Source organism: Oculina patagonica, chromosome 2 (assembly GCF_052425735.1).
Source record: "Oculina patagonica isolate OP01 chromosome 2, crgOcupat, whole genome shotgun sequence".
Lineage (NCBI taxonomy): Eukaryota > Metazoa > Cnidaria > Anthozoa > Scleractinia > Oculinidae > Oculina > Oculina patagonica.
The window spans coordinates 42104310-42121851 of NC_135759.1; the positions used below are offsets into that span (position 1 = coordinate 42104310).

Sequence of the window (17542 nt, forward strand, 5' to 3'; positions counted from 1 at the left end):
GGAAAGCCACTATTTCTTAATATTTCTTACCTCATTAGCAAGTTTTGCTTCTCTCATATAGATCTAGACAAGAAAAGAAAAAAAGTAAATTACATTAGACAAATATACATTTCGCCAATAAAAAGTTAAAAAACAAAACTTAACGTAAAAGCTGTTAACATTGATGCTAAACCTTTTCGATCATCAATTTAGCATCAATTTTAACGGCTTTTACCTTAAGTTTTATTTTTTGCATTAGACAAGTTCCTGAATGATGTTACATGTACAACTTCAAATGTTACTGTTAAAAAATGGAGTTAACTTACCTCTTGCTCAGAGAGTGGAGTTCCCTGCATGGCAGCCTGTAAATGATAAACAATCAATTAATTTTAGTCAAAGACATCAGTGAGAATGTACAGTAAGTGGCGGCTTGAGCTCAATTAAAAAAAAAACCCTCAGATCAGAGTATGAGTAGAAGATCAAAATACAAGTAGGACTTTTAAAATTTCAATCAAGTAATGTTACCAGAGCGCTTACTCCTCCCTGCAAAGACTATTGAAGGAGATAGGTTTGACATGTTAACGTTATAATCAAGGGTATCAGCACTAGGTTTAAAAAGTTGTACTCATACTCAATCTTTGACAATCTTGTATCTCGACCTGAAGGACCCTTATGTCAGAGATTTTACAACAACAAATTCAAACCATGTAACATACATTGTATTAATAGTCACTTTTCCTGCAGTAAATGAAAAACAATTATTGAAATTTCTCACCTCCTTTATGTTTTTCTGTTCCTTTTGATATGTATGAAGAATTTCCAAAAAAGCCTTGTAGATATCAGGCTGACCTTGAAATCGGTTCTTAAACAATAGCAAAGAGGGAATGTTCAATAACATTGCATTTTCTTGTCCTTAGGCTAAAACTGTCCACAGTGAATTTCAAAAGGCTTGATCGATCTGAGCAGTTTTTACCTTGATTTTATTGACATAATTTATGGCATGGTTGAATTCCACTGGTTGTTGTCCCTGTGTAAAAAACACAGCAGTTTAAAATGTTGAACAAATAATACAATCTCTGAAGAATCTAGTCAATATGTACTTAACACAACATCATCATGACAAACAGTTGGGATGTAGTGAAAAAGGTGCATGATTCTCCATCTGAGGACGCACACCTACACAGAAGGGGCTACTATAGGGCTTTTTGTATCCCGTTTTGTTTTGAAAAGTACCATTGAAAAACTGCTTGCAACAAAGGGTTATAAGTTTGAAGTACCTGTCCTTGTTGGGCAGTAGGTGACTGTAGAGGTTGTTGCTGCTGCTGTTGCTGCTGCTGTTGCTGCTGCTGTTGTTTCTGTGGTGGTTGATGTTGTTGCTGTGTCTGTTGACCACCTGACTGATGGACCTGTTAATTTGAATGTACACAACCAAATCATCAAACTCTTTGTTCTATTACACTGTACATGAAGTTACCACCAGGTCTGTGCTCTTGCAGAGCCCGGGTGCCTCAGGCGCCTTACTTTTGTCTTTGGGTGACCTGTATAACTTCTCTTTCATGAAAGCTTTTAAGAGCTGGGCACCTAAGATTTCTCATAGAAGAACCTTCGGGCACCCTGTAATAATTCTAAGTGCACAGCTTTGACCACCAAAACAAACTGATCTCTTTAATGAGTAACTTGTTCATCATTTTTCAAGTGAAAGACACAGTCTGGTTTTTACAGTCTGTACAACTGAAATCCATGATGGAGTTACATCATAACATGAAGGCTTAGACAACAAAAAAGAAAGCCTGTTGCAAAGCAGCTAAAGTACATGTACACCAAGACTTGAGCATGTAGCATAAGAATCAAACTTCAACAATCACTTTTGAAATAAAGATGAATGCTGAATCTGAAAAACAGTGAACTCATTAATAGCCCAATTTCGATATATTAAAATTCAGCCTAAACAATAGACCTCACGACGAGGCTCCGGGGACTAAACCATAGAGTTTGTGGGGTTTATTCCCCGGAGCCTCGTAGTGATGTCTATTGTTTTAGGCTGAATTTTAAAATATCGAAATTGGGCTGTTGTCACTTACTGGTGGTTGAGCAGGTTGGATAATTGTTGTAATATGCGACTGTCCATTTGGGGCTGTTACTGACACAGTACCAGGGTCGCTTGCATGCACCTCAATCTTGTAGCCAGGTGGAAGGAATGTGTTGAAGCCTACTATGAGTTCAGGGTGTCCTTTGAACAAAGAGGATACTCTGCTAATAACTCCTGGGGTGTCAATGCTGGGAATAAATGCGAAATACAGCAATTAACAACTGCTTACAACATTTACACTTCTTAACAGTCCATACCGTCAATTGCATCTACCTGTGAACGCACATGCTAAAAACATGTTTTCAAATGACGTCAAATGTCAGCATTTCAGGTGTCAAACTTTGAAGTTTAGCAGACTGTAATGCGAACTTTTGCACTCAAAATACTCACGATAAACACTGAGTATGGGCGAAACTTTACACTAGAAATGATTCAAGTGAACCTGTGTATGTATATCGACACAGATCAGCATCAGTTTCTCAGAAGAAGTCTCTATATATAATCTTTCTGCCATTTCGAAACCGGAATGTGTTGAACTTTCAGTGCGAAAGTTGCCGTTACAGTGTCTGTTTGGCCACCCAACACAAGTCTGTATGCAAGTTCAACTTGCAGCAACTTGTGTCTCCATTTGGCCAGGGCCCAGTTGTTTGAAGGTTGGATAAGGCAACCTATCCACCAGATAAATCACTATCCAGTGGACAATAAAGTATGCTTTCTCAGCACCTATCCACTGGATAGTGATTTATCTGGTGGATAACGTCATCCATCCTTTGAAAAACTTGGCCCTTGCCTTTAGTTACACCATACCTTTGAGATTTGAACTCTTTCATTATGTCCAGAAAATCATTGTAAACTTGTGGTTGGTTTCCAAACTGAAGTTTGACTTGATCTAAATATGACAGGGCATCCTCAACCTTTAAGAAAGACAATGAAACAAAACCTCAAAATTGTTCAATATAGATTCTTAAACTCCAACGGAAATCTAAGAGTTAGAAGTCTCTGGCAAGAGTAGACATCAATTTCATGTTACTTTCATATTTGACAAGCCAAATTTGATTCCCACTAAACCAGCTTCTCAGTGGTACTAGCATTCCATGTTGGGCTGGCACTCGCAACCTCTGTAGCATTTAAGGGAGCTGTTTGCAGTATCCAAGCAACCAGGATGCAGTGGTAGGGATAAGGAGAAAATGAGAAAGCAAAACACCAATGCAAGGAGAGATTCGGCCTAGTACAAAACAGTCAAAACCCCACAGATCATACTGGAACCCAGACTCCCAGCAAAACTGCCACTTCATCCCCACCTAAACTCTGGTTAAAAAATTATTCACCAAACGTTTATGCTAATACCCGATTCCCTCTAGAGCGCGCGCCTGCAGGGAATCACGGTAGTTGTATTCTAGTCCGGTGGATAAGTAAAAGTATTGTGCACTTTATGATAAAAGCATGAAACTTGGCACACTAATACTATAGATCATGGTGAACATTTCAAAGATTATAGGCATCCTGGATGTGACCTTTTTCAGGGGGGAGGGGACTTTTTCAAAATGGCCGCCAACCAGATTTTTTGTTAAGACAACATGGAACAAAGCGACGTGGTAAAACATCAAATTGTTATTTTTATGATATATACTTATTGATCTAACACCAAAGATAAGAAATATGGTATCAAAATTTCTTTTAAAGTGTCTTACAGAATTTGAGCGGTCATTTCTTGGCTAAAATTACATATGCAAATTAATGATTTCATTTCACTCATATCAAATAAACCCCGAGATTTACTTTATGACTGTTCTGAAGCTAAGCTCATAAGCGGTACAATGATTTCCACCCACAAGGGTCCCTGACATTCGTGGCGCTGACAGGGCAGATTTTCTTTTACACATCTACGCCGTCTTCTGCAGCGTTTAGCACATCCACTCACTGAGGAGGAGGCGACGACTGGTTTTCATGTTGAAAAAACACTTCAAGGTCAGCATCGCGCACTTGACTGGTGATACGTAATGTTGAAAACGAATGCCAGTACAGCCTCATGGTCTGTAGTTACTGTTGTGTGCGGGTTTTTGCTTTATCGAGATGCCACTAGAAAAAACTCAAATTATTCTATCCTATAACTGAGTCGAGTTGTGCGTTCTACTTTTCTGCTGTTAAAGAGCTTGTTGCACTGGTGTTCGCTAAGATCTTTCAAAGTACGGATGACTGCTACATTCATTACCTTCTGAAGAATTAAGAGATCACTGCTGGTTTGAGAATGGATCGTCCATATTGTCCATTGTTTAATGGTCAAAAATCCTGGCCATCTCTGTTCCAGACACCATCCATCTCAGTAGTGCCGATGCAGTAAGCCCCACTTCTCCTTCATTTCTTTTCATGAAGGCATTGTTCTGTTCATGGCCTTCATCTAAAGCTATCCTAGTGAAAGGTCACTATTAACGCGGTGAACTTCGCCTTCCAAAATGCTTCCAGTATTCTGTGGTGCTTGTGTTTATCGCGAAGCATAACCATGCCTCTTAACATACACCGCTTTCAGGAAAAAATTCGAAGTTCCCTAACCGCTATTTCACCTTGTACTAGTGCTGACATCTAGCTACTGCCATCAATGCTATCTTGTTGTGTTGGCCAGGCAGCATTTCTATAAATGAATCTTTCCCATATGTTTCTGGCCACATCTACTTGATTTGCTTTGCAATCGTGAATAGTATATAGGTTGATCAAATGTGATCATTCATGTAGGGTTTTTCCAAGGATTAAGAACAGCCACAGCCTCTTTCACCACATTCTTGGAATGAGGAATCATCGCCATTGACTTCGAGTCATTCGGGAAAAGAGGAAAAAGGGAACTGACTGCTGCAAGACCATGACCTGGGGTATTTGCTGGTTGTTGTCTTCTTTAGTGGTATGCAGCCCAAAATACATTCAAGTCCTTATCACTCGCACTGTCATAATTACCATCGATAATCTTGTTGAGGTGATCGGACCTGTCATTGTCTTCTGCTACAGCATTCGTTATTCATTAGACTGCAGCTGGGCTGTTTCAGTCCACAAACTTTTAGAACAGGAGGCTTTTTCTTTGTGACAGTCGGCTACCAGTACAAGTGTGTAGCTGACAGGTCTTGCCAGACCTGGAGATAGAAATGCATGATTGTTCTGATCTGTGCCACGATTTTCAGTGTCGGGGTACTGAAACAGTGTTATGCCTGTCCCATGGAAGGATCCATGTGCACTAGTCGGATCATGGTCAATATTATCGACTGCTGATGTCGTAAACACACCAATGGTTAGCATAGACGGGCAAACTGTTGCAGCTGTCTTGAAGTGGCTAATAGCAACCTTCAGATTTGACTTCGAGTACGAGATCGAGTACGAGTATGACTTTGGAATTTCGACAAGATTGTATCCCCCAAACTATAACTCTTCCGTGTTGCTGACTAACACATAAATAAACGTTAGGGATAAGATTGGTGTGATAAGTGATTATAGGAGGCACACAAATTTGGTTTGAAAACTCGTACTCGTACTCAATCTCGCACTCGTAGTCCAATCTGAAGGTCGCTAATGACAGAGTTTTCAAGGTCTGCAGACAACACGTTCATATGAAACAGACAATCCCAGCCTGTAAAGTGTATCCACTAGATCTTTTGATCTTGTCAGATTTGAGTGTACTATTAAATGCACCTAGAAATAATGGCAGTCTGAGTGGCTTCTCCCGTTGTTCGAAATGCCTGGTGTTCGAAGAGGGTCGTTGACGCCGGAGCTCACAACTGTTTTACAGTAAAATAATTGTGAATGAAGAGACATAGCAAGTTGTGACAAGTAGCTTTGTGGTTGATGTTACTCCCATGATAATTGTAAAAATCATAAGCAACGATTGAAGCACCGAATTTTCCTGACAACCTCTGTGAATCACAGGCTTCCCAAGCTCAAAATTCGTCTTTTTGATGTGTTTTTGAGCCTTTCGGGCGGCCGACTCTACATACGTGGTGTATGCGACAGCTTGTGTATATAGAGAAATGTATGGGAAAATCACGGGTTCTCTAAAATCGGGTAAATAAATATATATTTTGAAATAAAGTTTACCTACCTCAAATGTGTCGCTTACTTGTGTCTTGTGCCGAATTTGGAGTCATTCCGACGCCATTTAGCGAAGTTATTCGAAGTCGTTGTGACAACGACTTCGAATAACTTCGCTAAATGGCGTCGGAATGACTCCAAATTCGGCACAAGACACAAGTAAGCGACACATTTGAGGTAGGTAAACTTTATTTCAAAATATATATTTATTTACCCGATTTTAGAGAACCCGTGATTTTCCCATACATTTCTCTATATACACAAGCTGTCGCATACACCACGTATGTAGAGTCGGCCGCCCGAAAGGCTCAAAAACACATCAAAAAGACGAATTTTGAGCTTGGGAAGCCTGTGTGTGAATGAACCAGTGATGCGCATGAGGCACGATCTTAGAGATTTTCCGACGTTTTCATTAGCCACAAACAGCAAATTTCTATCCTTCCAACTGAGACAAATTGGTGAAATTGTTTTAGCATACACGCTTGTACATAGAATGATCTACTGAGGAGTCCCATCCAAGCCAATGCACTCTATCAGCGTAAGCGGCTTGTACATATGAAATAAGTTCAGCAAAAACAGTAAAGAAAAACAAAAATATGGGAGCAAGATACTATTACAAAATCAGTGTGAATGAATTCTTTTAAAACATCTAATTTGCATAAAGCCCAAAATGACAACAATTTTCCCAAAACATTTCAAAATTTCCATTTTTGTACAATTTTCTAAATTCTGGACTTTCTTTAATAAATGACCAACCTTAAAAACATTAACTAAACCTTTCAGTAAGTAATTTGGCAATATGCTCTCATAATAAAGGTTCTGGCTGGCGGCCATTTTGAAAAATACCCCTTCCCCCCCGGAAAAAATCATATCCAGATTGCCTATAATCTTTAAAATGTTCCTCATGACTTATAATATAAGTGTGCCAAGTTTTATGCTTTTATCATAAAGTGCACGATTAGTCCCTAAAATGACACTTATCCACTGGACTATTCATCAAACTGCACGCGAGACTCAGCAACGTGCATCGTTGCTGAGTCTCGCGCACGGTTTGATGAATACAACTACCGTGATTCCCTGCAGGCGCGCGCTAAAGAGGGAATCGGGTATTGATGTGCAAATTACAAAGAAACCCATGTAAAAGAAATAGATAAACAGTAATTAAAAAAAATTCATTTCTTGACAGAGATTGAGTTTAACTTTCACATTGTACCTTTAACCGCTGAAACTGCTGTTGCTGACCCTGGGCTTGTGCATGAACCTGGGCCTGGTTCTAAAAAACAAAAACACACCAGTTTAAAGACCTGAACAAAACCATGAAAAAAAAAAAACAACAAAACACGCCAATTAGAAGACTTTGGCAACTGAAACAAGTCAATTTAAAACTAAAACAATCTACTTAGTAGCAAAATCAGGACTGGAAATACCGTTAAGTTCCGTGTATAAGCCGCACCCGTAGATAAGCCGCACCCCCGATTTGGAAGCTCAAATTTTGGAAAAAAAATATACAGACCATAAAGTTTGAAGTTCAAGTGAAGTTCTATTGGTAAACAATTAAGGGCAAACAATCACGGTTTCGAAACACTGACACGGTGGTTGTTGCAATGTTTAATATAAATTAAGTCTTACGAAAGCTAAATTTCACTTGTCATACCTCCTTTTTAGTTTGAGTTCACAATATCTTAAACTTGGATGCTCTCTTGATATCATTTTTTCGAGATTATCACTTCTAAACACTCCTGAAACACTTGTAATTCGTTCGAATCGTTCGCGAATGATGAATGCTTAGTAGCCAAGCTCTGAATTGTAGAGAGGAGTCTGGGCATTAAAAACAAACATGGCAGCATTTTCTTCGGAAGAAACCACGTTTTTATTTCAAGATTCTTGGAAACTGCTAACCGCAACAGGATAAAAACTTCATGCAGAATAAGAGTTTGTTAATCCAGCAGATGTATTTGCTGTGAAGTTCAATAAAAAACCGAAGCGGTCGGCCATTTGCCTTGTGAGTATTTGCGTTTATCTCGGTGCCTTCTCGCACGCGTCGGAAAGACATGATTCGTAGTGACTGGCAAGCTTCACTGCAAACAGCTTTGCAGAGGAACTAAAAGGTAGTGAACAACAACAAAGTTTTCAGGTTGTTATATGTTTATTCAATGACGTCTTGAGAAGTTTTTTATGAATATTAATTAGGCCTTTGAGAACTCCAACCAGAGATGTCTCCGTAGATAAGCCGCACCCCCGATTTTTGACTTGAATTTAGAGGAAAAAGGTGCGGCTTATACACGGAACTTTACGGTAAAGTTTTCCACAGTTAACAGGATAAGTGTCTTTCAATAATTATGCTATTAAATAATTTCTTTATTTATTATTGATTTTATTTTTTGGCTAAGCAGAAGTGTGATTATTTCACCAAAAATGGGCACTAAAACAACCTTAATCATGACTGTAAATTAGGAGGTATTTGCTTCACCTGGTGATGAGCAGAAGCTGGATTCTGCACATGAGGATGCGACTGAGGAGTTTGAGTCTGAACTCTGAAAATGAAAACAACCAAGTTAAACATCATCTGTGCCACTTCAATAACAAAATATTGTTTTGGCTTGGCACGAAGAGATCCCAATTGCAAATATCTAGAACACTCAATAAGTAACATGACCACATGTGAACCAAAGTTTTTTTTTTCAAAAGCAAAATATGAGTATCTATTATATATACTAGTTACACAACGCTTTCGAGTGGTATACTATGGAATATCCCACGAGTCACTTGTATTTTCTCGGTATACACACGAGCCTTTAGGCGAGTGTGTATGCCAAGAAAATACAAGTGACAAGTGGGATATTCCATAGTATACCATGAGAAAGTGTTGTGTAACTATTTTATACCATGCCATAGAAAATACGCTTACCAAATTTCGTCGAGAATACAGTCGCAGCGCACTATGGGAAGGTTGGTTTGAATACTGTCGAATATACAATGGCTTTCCTGTATTCTGATTGGCTGTATTTTCTATGGCATGGTATAAAATGTTGTAGTACTTGAGAAGTAGGAGGCAGTGACTGCTTCCAAAAATTGAAAATTCTCAAGACAGTATTTTGGTGCACATGATTTTGTACTATTTTACCAAATGGCTTTGAAGTACATGTACTTGTCTTCACCACTGTACCAGTCAGTAGAAAGTTTCATTGTTATGCTAAGCAAGTCAAGCTGAGAACAAATCTGTTCAACTTGTTGAACAAGCTCAGCATGTAACAGTACATTTTGGCCACCACCAAATGCAAAATTACTTTACTGGCAATCGATTCTCTGGGAAAAGTCATAAGGAGAAACCTCAAACTCACTAATAATTCATCAAGGTAAAACAAAATCATAACCCTGACAGTCGTTCCATAGACTTTGTTTCAAGTAATAAGATATTAAACACTCAGGTGTGTGTTTCATCGTGTTTCAAAACACCTCAAAGTTTGTCAAAAAAACCTGCTCCTTATCATCTTTTCAACTCTCTTCTCGGTGTTTCGAAGTGTGATGAAACACTCTGTCTCATGTTTTATACATAGCTGTCATAAAGTTTTTAAGCAGCCATTACACTGAAGTTACCACCCATAGCATTTCACTCTGTGCACAAGTGTAACATTACACCAATTTACATCTTCACCCATAACATTCAGTGAACTTAGGCCATAACAGGTGTTATGGGTTACGTTAATGACAGCCCTGTGACATATTGCTTGAATGCACAAAGCAACATTTGTTAGGTCTGCTACAATAAAAACACTTACTGAAAGCCTGGCGCCCCTGCCATTTGTGCAGCTGCAGGAAACTGGGCCAGACCACTTAGTCCATCCTGTTGGAGCTGTTCATAATTGGTCGTCATGCCGACAGGGGCCGGGGCAAGAACAGGAGGAGGGCGGAAACTCTGCCTGTTTTGACCATATACACTGTCGTGGTCTTCAGGACGGACCCTCTTCATGTCTTGCACAACAGCCTCATTCAAGCAGTCTGATATGGCTCAAGCCTAATACCTAAGTGAATTAAAAGGAAGTACTATGTATAAAAAGGTGCAGATAAAGAGCCGCAAAAATGTATTTAACATTTTCAACATGTTTTAGACAGTTTTTAACATAGTATTTGGCCAAATCGCAAAAATTAAGACCTGCTAAATTTGCCTGTTCCATTTTCACAAAATTAAGTTACCGCAAAAATATGTAATAAGGTTAGTACTTTGTATTTTCTGTATGTATTTTTATATTTAAGTAGGTTGATTGCTCAGCTGAGCTAGGCTCGATAACTGGCAATTATTGTTTGATAGCTGAAAATTGCCAATTTCCTTAACAACTTTGTTACAGATCTCTTAAGTTCAATCACAACCTACTGGGCATTTTTAAATGTGCTTCATTTAACTTGTAGAATGTAAAAGAACTTCTCCAGTATCCTGACATCTTGACCTCACTTTTGGTCAATAAATCACATATCACATAACTTCCTGTTTTAATATTCAGGTTCTTCATTCAGTTTCCATTTATAATTTACTATATAATGCCTACATTATCAATTTCCCCATACTCAAATATCTGGAAAAAAATAGGCTCAGCTGCTTACCTAAAAAATATTTTCTATAAGGCTAGATATTCATCCCCCATGTAAGCATGCTTTCTACACTTAAGTGCTACTGGAAATAGACCTTTAATCAGCTGGAATAAAATATTTAGCTGTATAATGGAATACATGTATATTTAGAAATATTCATCATTCTAACCAGATTGGGCATGTTTAGAATAAGGAAAAACGTTCCAGTGACGTGTTTCACAAACAGACGTTTTTAAACCTTAAAAGCAAGACCTATAGCGTCACTATAAAAAGCACTGTAATAATCACCTACACAAAGCAAGATATAATATAAGCCAGTCTTTACATTTATCTTTATTGATTATTTGAGGCAAATCAAAGATTTCTGGTCATGTACTTTGCAAGATGGATTATAAATTACATCACTTACTAAGCACAAGTGACCCACAACATAATCAAACAAAGTATGTATTAAAAATATAAAAAATATTCTAGTTTTGGATAATCTCGCGACGTTCATAAGTTAGAAGCAATGTTTAATACTACAATTCATGAAACCTACAACAATGTTGATTACATCTCGTTATGTAATGAAGACGTAAAGTCACACAAATGCAAAATTAAGATTTGTTGTAGAATTACACAGCAAAAACTTTCCACGAAAAGCAAATGTCTCAGGTAGAAACGTTGACAACGACGTTTGCAGCAAGACACAAACAGTGAAACTGCCAGAGACGAAGTGTACACTAAGCTTTTGCATTTGACAGAACGTGATGATATTTCGAGTCAACATTTTGTAAAATCGGAATGTTTTGTATTTTAAATTCTTAACAGAAGCATACAAAGTTCCTCCTAGTTATTTCGTTTCCTAAACCCTTTGGAGTATAATCTTTCTTCAGGAAAACAAAACGAATAATTTGTTTGAAGATTGGCAATTCGGTCCACAGACTCGTCAGTGTAAACTCGTAATTGGGCAGGAGGATGATACAAGGACGATTTTCACAACAGAAATGCAACTAGCAGTAGCATTTCCGTAATGCATAAAGGAAATATGAAAGCATTATAAAAGAAGAACAATGTTATGAAGGTTTTCAGCGCGCACGATCTTGAAAACAGTGGGAAAATGGTTTGACACGACAAGACTTGTTCGCTTGTACACCCACACAGAATTTCAACTTCCGACTTGGGAAATGCGAGATTTGAACCCGGGTGACAAGGAAAAAGCAACTAGCAATACGATAAATTAAAATTCATGCTATCCTTGCTAGTCAGAATTAGCTGAGCAAACATTTCAGTGGAAAACTTTTAACGTAGTATGCTGATTACGTCGGCGCAAAACTACAAATCCACTGTGTATTCCCGACAGGAAATGGAATTCTAAGCTTCAACAAGATCAACGCACTAGCAAGTTTTGTCCTGTAGAATGACTTGAAAACAATAAAACTGCAATATCAAAACTCGCAGAAAATTTAGAGGCAGCACAAAAGGAAATTTGATTACTGTGGATTGAATACAACGCAAAAGCAATCGAAATTCTTTTCCATCCATGTAATAAAATATAGCACACTCCCACACGTTCAAGTCGTAAACATTGATGTTTGTGCCCTTTTCCTAGCCGTTATTTTAACTTTGTAGGTTCTAAATAGCACACATATGGTCTGGTTCTGTTGTGTACAAAGCAAAAGCGACAAAAATCGGCTTTTGGGCTCTTATCATCCACGAACTGTCATGCACAGATACAATAACAGAGTATCGGGAGCGAAACGACAGTGTCATAGGGCTCTAAGCAAGTATATAACAGAAATAACGCAGTCAAACTTACAGCAAGTAATGTCCCTAGCCCAGATGAAGGTATCTTTCCTTCCTGACCCAAGGATGGTGGATAATTTTGAAGATTATGCAGAAAACTCGGTTGTAAACGTTCCCTTGATTTTCTTTTCGCTCACAAGCGAACAGTCCGCGAGCGGTTGACGTCACACACTCCACCTAAGAAGCCAATCAGATGATGTTATTTTTGATTCAAAATATTCCCGCGGATGTAACACGTGACTTTTAAGGGCCGCCCCCTTTTGGCCTTTTTTGGCACTTCCGGTAGGTAAGGTCTCCCAGTTGTTTGCTTCGTTTTATTTCCGCTTCCGCGAAGCTCAAGAATTTACGTCTGCTCACAAAATTCATGCCATCTCTGCTATAAAACCGACCTGGAGAACAACAATAGAAGAGCAAAATTTTGTGAGGGTGATACCCTTCAGACTGCTGTTATTTGCAAGCTGACCGGTTTAAACAGGCAGCCAAAAGCGAAAGCGAAACATGGATTTTGGAATTTGTTTTTTTTTTTAAAAAAAAAAAAAAAAAAAAAAATGGGTTTTGATAAAGAGATACTCTTTGTGACATGTGAAAATACAATTACGGTACGAGAGAACACCGACACAGGTGTCTCTTTTCCCAGTCGTTATTGAACTGTCACGCAACGCTTCTCCCCAAACAGAGCCTTGGATAACAGAATAATATTGTCACTTACAATTTATCAATTGAATAATCATTTGTTCGGTAGGTCTGTCCAGGATATTGAATTATGAAAGGCCCCCTTGTATCTTAATGACAATTTTCCATAGTACCCTTTTCTATACTCCAACTCGTGAAATATTTACCCTTCCATATACCTTCAGCCTTCACAGGTAGCCTCGTCCACCAAAGGATTACTGCCCAGAACCACACCTTTTTCTTTGCTCTTTCTTTCTTTTTATATGTGCGTATTAGAACATCAACAATTTTAGCTTATACAATCCAAAGGCGCCTGAAGGGGTAATTTTTCACTGGGGAAATGCGATTTGGATCAAATTAAGAATAGAACGTTAACTGGGAATGGGATTTGAAATAGCCAGCAATAAACCGCCTTTTGTGCAGGCTAAACAATAGGCTGAGAAGTGGAATTTGGGCAAAATTTGGACTAAGAAATGAGCAACAAAACTCTCATTTTTCTAGCCCCCCTACTACAACAAAACTCTCATTTTTCTAGCCCCCCTACTACCCCCGTTTTGAACATTTGCACTAGTAGAAATCAATCAATCAGTCCATATAGTCAGGTGCCCAGGAGTCCAAAATGTGACACCCACAGGCATTTTTGTCTGATTTTTGGCAACATAGCTATTTTTACTAAATCGAGTACGCTGATTTCAAAAATAAATGTTGCCAAGCTTTATTCTCGCGTTAAGATGATGTTTTGATGCATTTAATTATGACGTCATGGTCCAAATAAGGAATTTTCTTTCCTTTAGCTATTTTAAGCATTAAACATCCAGAAATTTTTTTAAAGCATTATTAATGTGCTGTAAAAATGATTTAAAGAATGTTCCGAGAGTTTTTACGCTGTTTTTGTGAAAATCAAGCCCTTCAGTGACAATTGACTACGCCCTCTTAAACAAAATTTACCCTATCGCGGGAACCTTATCACGGGTGTAGTTTTGTTATTTTGTCAAAGGACAAATGCGATTTTTGTATTAACAAATCGCTATAGTTGCAATGAGAAAGAAAAATATTGTCGTCGTGCCACGCTGAAGCTACGAGCTAGCGAGCATCAAGAACGACGCCATTACAATTTTCATATATCGAGTTTCCCTTGTTTCAGTATTTCGTTTAATTTTTGTGGTAAAATTAATGGAAATAACATCATAGTTAATGTCGAATTATATCATCGTTGTTATAGTTAGAGATAAAACTTTATTGATTGTCTTGTATATTGCTGAATCTAACTTATTTCACAATGCACTTTGTCAGTTATAGGCTCATGATAAAGACTTTAGTTGAACGCATGTAAAATTAACGAATTCAAAATGATCATAACATTGCTCCTTGCTTTCAGGTTTAAAACTGTCTATAATATTTTTAATCAATATCGGTAAATATTTTTAATATATCTTCTGAACTTTTTAATAAACACTGAACTAATATTTCTTTTTAAACAAGTTTCTTTAAAGCGCTTTAGCGCAGGTTGATATAGCAATTAGCGTCGGTCTTGGTGCATCCACAAAGCCCAGTGCACATGGCATGCGTTTTTCTAAATTCATAGCGAAGAGGCACATATGTAGCCAGTGGTCAGATCGTATTTCATACATTCAACAAACAAACGTTTTCTGCGGAGGTAGAAGTGTCAGCTTCAAGGACATCTTCGCCGACCGAGAAGAGAAGAACAAAGTGTTCTGTGAAAACTCTCCACAAATGAAAGAGGTGCTGTTACAGCCGGTGATGGTGTGAGATGGTAACAATGAACTTGACGAGTTATTAGGAATATTTGCTGAGACACCCTCTAAAGTTATTTACGTTGGATTCTCTGAAGTTCCTGCCCATATCCACACTGTTGATGAGAGCTTAGCGCGATCGATGTGCCAGGAGAAGTAACAGCAAGTCTGTGCCTCGAGTGGAAACTATTATGTTGACGACAGGCCCGCTATGACTGACTGCATAACGAACAAACTTCGTATCGGCTTCCTCTTGGTTGGATCTCAAAAAGGCTACATCTAGGTCAGGATCTGAGTAGAATCCACTTCGTATGAAAAACCACCAGATAAACTACAATTGCAGCGTCAGTGTCTGCGAGATAAGTTCATCTGAGAGAATCCGTGCAAAGTCCGCTTTATTGTCAATTTTTTGCAATGTCTCATTTGTCCGTGACAAGAACAACCCGGATTTTGTTGTGTGGAATGTAGAGAATTCTCAGCTTCATTATCTTGCTTCTGTCTCTCCTTGCCACTCTCTTTGTGGATAAAAGCAGTCGTTATGGTGTATGTCAAACATCGCTGATGTTTGTGGAGCAATTCAATTACAACTCTCTATTAATACAAGAATCACATTCATTTTTAAACAAAATGTTAACACTATACCCGTGATAAAGTGAATTTTTATGAGAGGGCGTGGTCAATTCTCACTGGACGGCTTGATATTTATAGAAACGGTATAAAAACTATCAGAAAATTCTTAAAATCATTTTACAGTATACTAATAATGTTTTGAACGAATTTCTGGATGAATAATGCTTTAAATAGCTAAAGGAAAGAAAATTCCTTATTTGGACCATGACGTCATAATTAAATGCATCAAAACATCATCTTAACGCAAGAATTAAGCTTGGCAACATTGATTTTCGAAATCAGCGTACTCGTTTTAGTAAAAATAGCTATGTTGCCAAAAATCAGACAAAAATGCCCGTGGGTGTCACATTTTGGACTCCTGGGCACCTGACTAATAGTACCAAGTGACAGACGGGAGAAGGGAGAGTGAGACCCTGGGAACGAGGTTGTTACAAAGGAATAATTTTCATTTCAATTGCTGGAATTGAGGGAGGGGTGTTCCATCTCACTGTAGGCGAGTTAAAACATTCTCTCTACAAACATCGATCAATGTTGTCCAGTGATGTACAGTCCAGATATTGAACTTCAGGCACTCAAGCCTCTAATAGTATACATGTAACAATAGTACATGATAAACTAGCATGTCTGCTGCCCACCAGGAAAGCCCCCTGTTAGAAGAAAACTTTATCCCTCCCAAATGTAGAACCAGTGACTCAAAAACATTGAGAGAAAGGTTATAGAAATTAGCCTTAACATGTTCTCTTCAATGACATGAAAGAAGTGAATAAAATACTAAATGAGCAAACAATAACAGAAATGCTGTAATGTCTGGAGTAAGATGTCCTGAATTTTTTTTTATTGAAGCCCAAAACTGGTGTAACATATTTTAAGTACTAACTGGTGCTGTTTATGAGAGTCCAAGAGCCCCAACTTGCAGAACAGGTAATGTACTAAGCGGGAATTTTCAGAGTAAAGAGCAAAGAGAGAGAAAATGTCTGCGCTCTATTCTAAAAAACACCCACTAGTTGCGGGTCGTCCTTCTCATTGCTTGTGAGAACTTGGTGGGTGTCTGTCAGAAATTAGCAATAATTAACTCCATCACAAATATAATTTAAACAGCACTTGTTCGTTTATCTCGTCATGGCATTCATGGCAAGATTAGGATCTGCAGATTTTGTCAGAGTTCTACAAAGGAACTGTCTTAAAGTCTTTACCCTTCAAAATTTCTATATTTCTCCTTCCTGAGAACTGTCACTTCAAGGCAACGTACCCTGTCTGACAATTATGTGTTATTGTAATAGTGTAATAACCTGTGGAGAATGCCAACTATCAAGTTATTGTTTCAAGTCTATTTGAGACAGACATCTGAAAAATCAAACTCATCTAGAAATTCAGCTGCTATGTGTCACTTGTTCTCATATGGAAATACCATTAAATGCCAGGCATACACTCCCCAAGGAGTTTAGGGTGGGCATATAACGAGAAGTGCTAACATCTGGGGGTCGGAGGATGAGAAGTGGGGCTTACAAGCAAATCAGTTGTTATGAGCAATATATTGCAAGAGATCAAGAGCATCTTTATCTCTACTCTTAACTGAAAAACATATACAGTCGAAGCTCTCGTAAGCGGACACCCTCGGGACGCGAAAAAAGTGTCCGTAACTGGAGCTGACCGCTTACGAGAATGGTTCTCGTAAGCGGCCACTAGAGGTGTAGGGGATAGATGGCCGCTTACAGGAGCTTGCCCAGCGAACAATAACCGGACGGATGTGGATGACAACAAAACAAACACTGAAATATGGTACTGGATTTACTGTAACACCATTGTGACGAACGGCGATGTGCAGTCGATTGATAAAAACAAGATACAGAGGTTTTTTAAAGGATTTTCTTTGGGGTGTCCGCTTACGGGAGCTAAAAAACAAAGAAAACGTCTAAGTCGTAATTTGTTAAAGTGTCCGCAGCCGCTTACGGGAATGTCCGCTTACGAGAATGTA

At 38.4% G+C, this 17542-nt stretch overlaps 1 protein-coding gene across 1 annotated transcript in view; it reads right to left on the bottom strand.

The window, feature by feature from the left end:
* Nucleotides 1–12898, bottom strand: part of LOC144640990 (paired amphipathic helix protein Sin3a-like) — a 29774-nt gene extending 16876 nt beyond the window's left edge. Inside the window, exons 1-11 of the mRNA XM_078500061.1 lie at nt 12525–12898; nt 9916–10158; nt 8607–8670; nt 7350–7409; nt 2876–2982; nt 2061–2256; nt 1257–1385; nt 953–1006; nt 755–841; nt 306–341; nt 31–63 (exon numbers count right to left, since the gene is read on the bottom strand). Coding sequence (XP_078356187.1) covers nt 31–63; nt 306–341; nt 755–841; nt 953–1006; nt 1257–1385; nt 2061–2256; nt 2876–2982; nt 7350–7409; nt 8607–8670; nt 9916–10106 — 957 coding nt within the window. The 5' untranslated portion in view covers nt 10107–10158; nt 12525–12898. The remainder of the gene's footprint in view (nt 1–30; nt 64–305; nt 342–754; nt 842–952; nt 1007–1256; nt 1386–2060; nt 2257–2875; nt 2983–7349; nt 7410–8606; nt 8671–9915; nt 10159–12524) is intronic.
* Between the last annotated feature and the right edge of the window lie 4644 nt (nt 12899–17542).